Source organism: Triticum aestivum, chromosome 5A (genome assembly GCF_018294505.1).
Source record: "Triticum aestivum cultivar Chinese Spring chromosome 5A, IWGSC CS RefSeq v2.1, whole genome shotgun sequence".
Classification (NCBI taxonomy): domain Eukaryota; kingdom Viridiplantae; phylum Streptophyta; class Magnoliopsida; order Poales; family Poaceae; genus Triticum; species Triticum aestivum.
Window position 1 is genome coordinate 342,655,098 of NC_057806.1, and position 9,646 is coordinate 342,664,743.

General features: G+C 43.4%; 1 protein-coding gene across 1 annotated transcript; it reads left to right on the plus strand.

Annotated features, from left to right (window-relative positions):
• Positions 1-223: 223 nt before the first annotated feature.
• On the plus strand, positions 224-9,326 carry LOC123103287 (DNA-directed RNA polymerases II, IV and V subunit 3). The gene is made up of 3 exons (XM_044524816.1): positions 224-835; positions 5,652-5,889; positions 8,757-9,326. Exons 1-3 carry the CDS (start codon positions 339-341, stop codon positions 9,015-9,017), a joined length of 996 nt encoding a protein of 331 aa, XP_044380751.1. The 5' UTR covers positions 224-338; the 3' UTR covers positions 9,018-9,326.
• Positions 9,327-9,646: the final 320 nt, after the last annotated feature.

Sequence of the window (9,646 nt, forward strand, 5' to 3'; positions counted from 1 at the left end):
AGTGAAGGCTAGCTATTTAGATATAGAATGATGTGACATGCTTGCATGTTGAGAAAAATAGTTAATGATGGCTAGCTATTTAGATATAGAAGATACATTAATAAAGAAACCGTGGCCAAAATAATGGACGGTGAGATGCCGCGAGGCACACATTTGGTCCGGCACGAATCATAACGTGACCACCAAACGGGGTGTGAGCGAAATCAAGGGCAAAGACAGGCAAAACCCCGTCCAACACACTCTCCTCCTCCGCTTGCTCCGTTTCCCCCAAATCTGCCGCACGACCCAAACAAAACCCTTGCGGCGGCGACCCACCCCATCTCCGGCGGCCAAGCGGAATGGAGCGCTCGGCGGCGGGCGCCTCGTACCAGCGCTTCCCACGCGTGCGGATCCGCGAGCTCAAGGACGAGTACGCCAAGTTCGAGCTCAAGGACACCGACGCGAGCATGGCCAACGCCCTCCGCCGCGTCATGATCGCCGAGGTCCCCACCGTCGCCATCGACCTCGTCGAGATCGAGAGCAACTCCTCCGTCCTCAACGACGAGTTCCTCGCGCACCGCCTCGGCCTCATCCCGCTCACCTCCTCCGCCGCCATGTCCATGCGCTTCTCCCGCGACTGCGACGCCTGCGACGGGGACGGCTCCTGCGAGTACTGCTCCGTCGAGTTCCACCTCGCCGCCCGCGCCACCGACTCCGGCCAGACGCTCGAGGTCACCTCCACCAAGGACCTCCGCTCCACCGACCCCAAGGTCTGCCCTGTCGACCAGCAAAGGGAGTACCAGCAGGCCCTCGGCAACGTCGACGCCTACGAGCCCGATGCTGCCGGTGACCACAGGCAAGTCGCGCTCTCCGTTTCGGCCCATTCTGTCAATCTGTATTCTTTATTTCCTATTATTAAACCCCCAAGTATTGATGAAATGACAACCTCTGCCTGATCACAGAACCCAACTAACCCTAGTTAGCCATTATACAAGCAGCTTATCTGTATGATGAATTCCTAATTCAGCTATCTGTCTCTGTCTCGGCAACGTCGACGTCTACGCGCTCGATGCTACCGGAGACCATATAGCATGAGGTACTTCAAATAGTGCAGTGAAAGTTTATTCTCGTCACTGCACTATTTGAAGTACCTCATGCTCGTCATCGTATCTGTAGATGATTCAATTTGATGGTTAATTTGTATCGAAAGGTCTCAATTACACTTTCACGACATTGTCCCTGCGTTCATTCTTGTATTTTAAATCAGCATTCTGCTACTAGCAGTCTAACAGCGCATGTAATTCAATCATGCTCAACCAGGTCTCAGTTTCAGATTAAAAGCTCTGCGTGTGCTACAGTTGCTCATAGGTTCAGTTGGTAGGAGGCCAAAGCGCCAGCATTTTACTTTATCTATGCCAAAATGCTAGTCGTCCTCACTTACACTACCGCCTGCTTTCACTACATTCAAATTGCAATGACTCAAGTGAAACTATATTTGTATCGTTGTACAACATCTTGAAGTGTGATCGGCATTAAGACGAAGGCATATATTTATTTAGCCAAAGCAATCTTGTATTGTTGATTCCAATGAACACTTATTTTTGTATCCTTCAACTGTATCTGAACTAAACCAGCACTTCCTAGTAATAACGTTGCTATCTCTGAATTCTGAAGATGGCATATTCCTGCTAACATTGAAATTTGGAAATTTGTCATACTAATCCATTAGACATTTTCTTTGTGTGGAAGTATTGATAATGTCATGTAATCTAACATTTGAATAGATCATTTATGTACAGAGTTCAATAGCTTTATTGGTTGTGTAAACCTCTTCGAACACTTTGTTTGTTAGACGTTTAGTACACATGGATGCTCTGTTAAATCACATTCTGTATTTCCGTCGGAATCACTGAGAAGATATAAATGTACTGCAACATCAGGTTCTCGATCTCTTTCATGGCATGTAGTTCAGGTAGCATAAAATACGTCGATCTCTTGTTTCGATTGTCATGTTCAGTGCTTTTGTTGAAGCCTCCGAAAATTTGTGTCCAGTGAAACTTATAAATTGTTTATCCTTGTTGGATATGCACATTCTATGCTTGTCTAGATACCTTTCTGGGTTATATACATACTACATGGTCGTTATTGTGCATCCTTTGCGCAGAGAAATTATTTACTTTAGACATTGATATCACTTTTAGAAAAAGGAGGGAGCAACAAGAGGTTGTAAAAGAGAGACAGAAAAGAAGCTACCATGCAATTTCCTTTTACTTTTCAATAACGTAAACAGACGAGCTTGATGGCGGCCTAAGGCGAGCACCACCCGCTCTAGCGCCTAGGCGACGCCTAAGCGCATAAGGCGGGCATATTTGTAAGGCGCTGCCAGGGCGCCTTACTTATCGCCTAAGCGTCCAAGGCAGGACGCCTTAAAAACAATGCTACACAGTAGAGCCTAAGTTGTGCGTGCCTTTTGCCATGAGGTTATATTATAACTCGTACCCTAGTGTTCATCACCTCGTTGTTCCATGGTGCTCATCCATATGCCGCAAGTTTATCTGCCTATAATCTGCTCAATTTTCCATTTTCCATCAAAGTGTACAGATTGTAATGCTTATATTGGGACTTGGGAGTACCACTAAATCTGAGAATGTTTGGGGAACTGAACTAAACCTCAACTGAACCCGCATGATCAATTTGGGCAAACCAAACCTAACTAATCCTCTTTAATTGTTATTTAAACCCAAACCAAACTGAACCACGTCCTCACTCCACCTAAACTGAACTGAACCTATGGCTGAAACCATGGTTTTAGCCAATGGGTAAACAACAGTTCCATACCATGTTGCCTCCTACGTTCATGGCAAATGGCCTGGTGCTGCTCCCAGCTCTCTGCCTTCGTGAACAGCTTGTAAAGGAGTGGTTGAGCGGGGCAGTGGTGAGCAGAGCGATGCACCTCATGTGCCGGCGCCGCCCGTTCTCGTCAGTGCGGCGGGTCGTACATGCGCGTGACCGCCGTCGCGCTTCCGAGAGCTGAGCATGATCTTCAGCTGCTCCCACAAGGGTGTTGCCGGCGCCGGCGCCGCTGGACGACTCTCCTTGGATGCGGCATTGTGGCTCAGCGTCGCGGGGGCGGGGACGCCGGGACGGCGAGAGGTGGCGGCGGTGGCTACAGGAACGGGGAAAGAGTGAGTTGTCGAGCAGACCTACGAAGTTCGAACGAACCTCGGGAACCGTTTTGGAATCATGGTTTGAGCCTGGTTGGAAATTGAACGGTTTAAGCCCATACCTGACCACACCCACCTATTAATCACACGAAACTGAACCAAACCAAATTGTTAGCAGATACAACCCATTAACGACCAAACCAAAGAAGCCCACATGATTAAACTGAACCAATACACCCGGTTATACGAAAACCATCCCCAGGTTTAAGTACCACTCTGTATGTCACATGTATCTTTCCTTCTCTTCTACAGTAAGTTAACCAATTCATTTTCATTTGTAAGCAGTTAAAGAAAAGAAAGGCGCCTTTTTTTGTACATTCTTCTTTTCCCTCTTCTTTCATTCCATCATAATGGGGCATTATGAAGGGAAGTACTGAGCATTTGGTTATTAGCTGATCTTGCATATTAATTGTACACACTAATCTTATGTGGGACAACACTGCAAATGACTCAATTTTCCATATCCCATGCAGATTGTAATACTTTTGTTGGAAATACTACTGTGTATGTCACATGTTCTTTCCTTCATAAGTTAACCAAATCATTTTCCTTTGTAAGCAGTTTTAAAGAAAAGAAAGAGCCTTTTTTTGTTACTATCTTCTTTCCCTTTTTCTGTTATTCCATCATAATGGAACGTTATGAATGGAAGTAAAACTGAGTATTTGGTTATTAGTTGATCTTCATGTTAATTGTACACACTAATGTTATGTGCAGTAAGCACTACAAACGGCTAGGCCACACTTCTTATCGTCAGTGGCATCTTTAGGAAGGGGATAAGACTTTGTACCCCTTAATGGTTTGATTGAATAACCTCTCGGTCAGATGCACATTTATTGATTATGACATTTGGCTGTCTATCTATCTGACACTGAACCGAGACTATTGCCTTACTTGGGGATCTTGTTGAAATAAAACAGATGTCCAACTTCTCAGAAGCCAAAGAAAGGCCTTATGTTTAGATTCATTTCCTTTATTGCCAAGGGCTTGGCTTATCAGAATTGATAGGATAATTCCTTGGGCTTGGTTACTCTGCTCCCTTACAAAATAAAGAACCTTTCCATGTAGTTTGACTTTGATCTGACTCTGTTTATTAGGATTCCTGTGTTTTTCCTATTCGTGTGAACCAAACACCTAACTCTGCAAAAGTCCTATGTTTTCCAACCCTCTGTTTCACACATGTATTCCTATCCAATTCCTGTGTTTTTTCCTTCTTTGCTTCTTTAGAATCCTGTTGAGAGGCTGAAGTCTGCAAATTCCTACGTTTTCCAATCCTCTGTTTTACACATGTATTCCTATCCAATTCCTGCTTTTTTTTCCCTTTCCTGCGTTTTTAGAATCCTGTAAGCCAAAGGAGCCCCAAGTCTGCAAAATTCCTATGTTTTCCGATCTTCTGGTTTTACACAAGCATTCATAATCCCTGTGTTTTTAGGATCCGTGAGCCAAAGGAGGTCTTACATGATGCAGTAGATCCACCTTCTCAAGACCTCGCAAACAACAATTTCTCTTCCCCATCAAACCCTAATTACCTACAACCTTCCATAGAGAGTAGACTATACAACCTGTAAGCCAAAGGAGCCCCAAGTCTGCAAAATTCCTTCTTACATGATGCAGTAGATCCACCTTCTCAAGACCTCGCAAACAACAATTTCTCTTCCCCATCAAACCCTAATTACCTAGAACCTTCCATAGAGAGTAGACTATACAAGTGGACGATGGGGATGGTGGCGGCGGCTTACACGGGGAGAGGAAGAGGCCGAAGGAGATGGAACCTTCCTGCAAGAAATCGGTGGAAGTGGGTCCGCCCCTACAACTCATCAAATCTGCCTTCTTTTCTGTTATGCGCTGTACCTGCAAGGAGTTCAAGGGGAAAGCATTAGTCCTATCCAGACCGGTTAATTCTAGAACTATAAATAAGGGACCAAGATCTTCTATGTGCTTCTAAATGCAAGCATACTCTGCTTATCAACTATGTTTGCCTAATTATTTTGTTATTATACTCCCTCCGTTCCTAAATATTTGTCTTTCTAGAGATTTCAACAAGTGACTACATACGGAGCAAAATGAGCGAATCTACACTCTAAAATATGTCCATATACATCCATATGTGGTAGTCCATTTGGAATATCTAAAAAGACAAATATTTAGGAACGGAGGGAGTACGTTAGATGGATATGTACATTAACTAAGGTCCAAAGGATTAGTAACACTAAATCTTCTCCTACATGCACAGAGCATGCACTATTGATATGTTCTGCTGCTGTCACAATAAAATTAAGCTACCTTGTTATATGTGTTAACTTTTGGTCTAAGGGATTTAGTGGCATCTTTTCTTTACATATCTTGGTCCTCTTGATAATAAATGTTTGAACACTGCCCTTGTTTAACTAATGCTTATTGTTTAACTAATGCTTATTGTATTGAGCTTTAAATAATGATATCTTATTTCAGGGGCATATTAATTGTAAAGCTGCGCCGTGGGCAAGAGCTGCGTCTTCGAGCAATTGCCAGGAAGGGGATTGGAAAGGACCATGCCAAATGGTCTCCAGCTGCTACTGTGACCTTCATGTATGAGCCTGACATATGTATTAACCAAGAACTCATGGAGACACTTACACTTGAGGAAAAACAAAGCTGGGTGGAGAGCAGCCCTACAAAAGTATTTGACATCGATCCTGTCACCCAACAGGTCAGCTTGTTCTCTACTAGTGCTTCTCCATCACTCGTTTCAATAACATCATCGACGAATACACGAAGTTTTTTTTTTTCATATGCTATGATAAACTATTGGTAGATTCATTGTGTGCGAGCGGGGCCGCACACACGGGCCTGTGGACAAACTATTCCTAGATTCACCAGACATCTTGCAGTATTAGTCAAATCATTCAAAACCATAACTATGATGTTATGCAGTCTCCATGCATTACGTTAGATAGCCGTCAATATTTGCTGATGCTGCAATCGGTCACTACAGTGGTGTAGGCATTTCATCGTTACATAGCACCTGCTATCATAAGTGGCGCCTGTGTTTCTATTCGGTGCTTGTGTACTTATATCTGCTATCTATTTTTCTGTCTGAGAATTAAATTACTGTCAAATACCTGATTGACTTTATTTTTTGGTCTGGTTGACAACTTGACATATCAATACACATAGTGCTGATGCTTCATAGTAGTGATTTTAACAACAAATTCTACTAGATATTACTGAAATACACTCCCTCTGATCCTATTAATTGTCGCTCACTTAGTACAACAAGTTGTACTAAGACTACCCACAATGGGAGTAACATAGGTGGTAACATCACACATATCTAGACAAAATAGATGATGTGGCAAGTAATAAATGAAGAAAGAGAGGCATGTGGTAACATAGCTAGTTACTACTAGTACGAGTAACATCAAACATACCAAGATAAGATGAGTCTATAGCATAATAAATGAAGTGTTGCATGATACCACACATATGTTACTCCCCACTGTGGAGGTAGTAACATAGACTAGTAACATATGCATGCTACTAGTCTAAGTTACTCCCCATTGTGGCTAGTCTAAGTGAGCTTGTTGTACTAAGTGAGCGACAATTAATATGGATCAGAGGGAGTATTAGATTACCCACAGTGGGAGTAACATAGGTGGTAACATCACACATCTCCAGGCAAAACAGATGATGTGGCGAGTAATTAATGAGGAAATAGGGGCATGTGGTAACATAGCTAGTTACTGCAACATCACACATACCAAGACAAGATGAGTCTACAACCTAATAAATGAAGTGTTGCATGACACCACACATATATTACTCCCCACTATAGAGGTAGTAACTTAGACTAGTCTAAGTTACTTCCATTCTGACTAGTCTTAAAATGGACTACTCAGAGCAATAATTGTTCTCTCAATATTTTACTAGTAACATGTGATTGTAAAACTCTGTTTCTTGTTACCAAATTGATGTTTCCATTCCTGATGGACATACCGCAAATTGCACTCTCCTGTTTACTGAACTCTTGGGTAGGCGCTTCTTGCGAGTCCAACCAGAAGAAACCCCAAAAAGATTGTCTGCTCAAACTCAATTGCTTCTCCAAAGTGTGAGAGCACAAAATTACGGCAAATCAGCACCACAACAACATATGCAAACCATGCTAATGATTGTTAAAAGACATTCCTAAACTCTTAGAGCTCTACTAACTAAAGTTTACATTTAGCATTCCGTTGTTGTGGAGAACTATCCCATCACCATCCAAATCACATGCACCGTTTGCAGCCACTAAATAATTAGCGTGTTATGTCACTCAGGATCTCAGTCTCGTTCTTCGTGCGTAGGAATTTGAAAAAAATGTCCAAATGCTTTGTAAAATTCCTCCGTTTTTCCTCTGAAACTGAGAACAAAGGAAAATTTCCTCAATTTTTCCTTTGCTACATGCCTTTGAACCAAAGGCTTGAATAGTGCCACCATAGGAAAATTTCCTATTCCTATGTGTTTCCTCCACTTCTCCTTTGAACCGAAGTTTCTTTCAAGGCCTTTTTGGATTGCAGGATTTTCAAAACGTAGGAATAGGAAAAACACAGGATTTGGATGTGACATAACGTGAAATCCTATAGCATTACAAAACACAGCAATGTCCGCAATAGGTGCCTTTGGATGGTGCACAGGAAACAACACACGAATTTTAGAGGATTGAGGAGAGAGGGTAGGGAAAGATGAGTTTAAGTGCATTGGACTTCTCAAAGGAAAAATAAAATGAGGTGCGAGCTCTTGTTGAGATTCCTATGGAACGAGGAGCATAGGATAGGAATTTCGTGACCTGAATCCTATGAAATTTCTTCCATCCAAAGAAGCACTCAATGTATATGTACTTGAGGCCCTACACCTGGCAATCATAAGTGTAAAGTATAAATGCTATGTGTCTGTGTAAGTAGATAGTCCTCTGGAAGCTTAAATGCAAACCTAGAACAAATACATGCCTGATACCTGCTACAATTTGTGCATATCTCATATGACGATAAATAGCCAAAAAATTGGCATCATCACATACTATCATTTCTAATAAATTGCTTAGATTATTTATAATATACCTACCCATGTGTTGGAAGTGGATTTACACTTTGTCAACTCCTGAATTGGCCTTTTAAGGGTTCATTCCACCTGACCTCCTCATTCCCTTAATGGGTCTTGTTTTGCTCAATAAACCATGTCATGCTTGGGGCAAAGGCCTTGGGACTTGTGGTACATGCGTTTTAGTTAAGCATATCTCGAGGAACTTCTGTCACTATGTGTCTTGCAAACATTTAGTTATATTTTCTTCGAACACCTTATCCAGCATAGCTCATTCTAAAAGAATGATCAAAACAGTAAATGTCGCCGTCTGTCAGATTGACTGATTTTTATTTACATAAAACGGTAAATGTTATCAAATGGCTACCTGTTTATGATATTTTCAAATTATTATGTTGGTAGATGGGGTTTCATATCTGTAAGTGCAAATTAAGCCATGGAGCTGTCTGTTTGTAATAGTATCATTGATTTTGGGCATGCCTACTTGTGTGTGGCTTTCAGGTGACGATTGTGGACCCAGAGGCCTACACGTATGACGATGAGGTGATCAAGAAAGCAGAGGCCATGGGGAAGCCAGGATTGGTAGAGATCAACGCCAAGGAGGACAGCTTTGTGTTCACTGTGGAGACAACGGGCGCCATCACAGCCTATGAGCTGATTATGAACGCTATCACAGTCCTGAGGCAGAAGCTGGACGCTGTCCGCCTGCAAGACGATGACGGCGATCTTGGTGAGCTCGGCGCCCACCTTATCGGAGGCTAACCACCGCTTGTCCGGGAAAGAAGTCGCCAGCGGTATCTTTGTTTCTCCGTATCTAGGCTCGTCTCGTCTAACTGGCTTGCCTGTGGCAAAAGGCAGTGGATGCTTCCTTTGATACCCAGCACCAGAACTCTACGGCAATCGCCTTTGTATCCCTCTGTTTATGCCCTGACCTCCGCCGGAACTCTGTACGTGCAAAAACACCATGGGCGCTGAAGCTTAGCCGCACTGTGGGACAAGAGAATAGCTGGTAGCCCATGATTGGCGGTGGTGATACGGCGTGGTGTCTTGAATGCATAGTTATTCGCAGGACTCCCGCCCCCATACCCAGACCAGATTCATAAGCTTTGTGGGGATTAATGTAGTAGAGTACTCGGATCGATCCATGCATGCACGGTACGTAGTACCAGGTTGCGAGTTGAATGATGGGCGGCGGTACAAGGGTACCGTTGGATTGGGATCGATGGCTAGTTTGTTTGCTTAGATCGGCCTGGCAGGCGTGCTGCCGAATGCGGCGCCATGTGGGTCGGGGTCGGTACGGCGTTTGAGTGATGGATGGATGTACCGCAGGATTTGGTGAAATGCTCATGTCGCTTCTCTTGCTTGTTTACTCTTTTCTATCTACTCCCTCC

What these genes read in the sequence shown, in the direction of transcription:
- LOC123103287 (XM_044524816.1), top strand. Translation starts at nt 339, where the DNA reads ATGGAGCGCTCGGCGGCGGGCGCCTCGTACCAGCGCTTCCCACGCGTG. An exon ending in GATGCTGCCGGTGACCACAG is followed by an intron (nt 836 to 5,651) that starts GCAAGTCGCGCT and finishes ATCTTATTTCAG; the next exon opens with GGGCATATTAATTGTAAAGC. An exon ending in TCGATCCTGTCACCCAACAG is followed by an intron (nt 5,890 to 8,756) that starts GTCAGCTTGTTC and finishes TGTGGCTTTCAG; the next exon opens with GTGACGATTGTGGACCCAGA.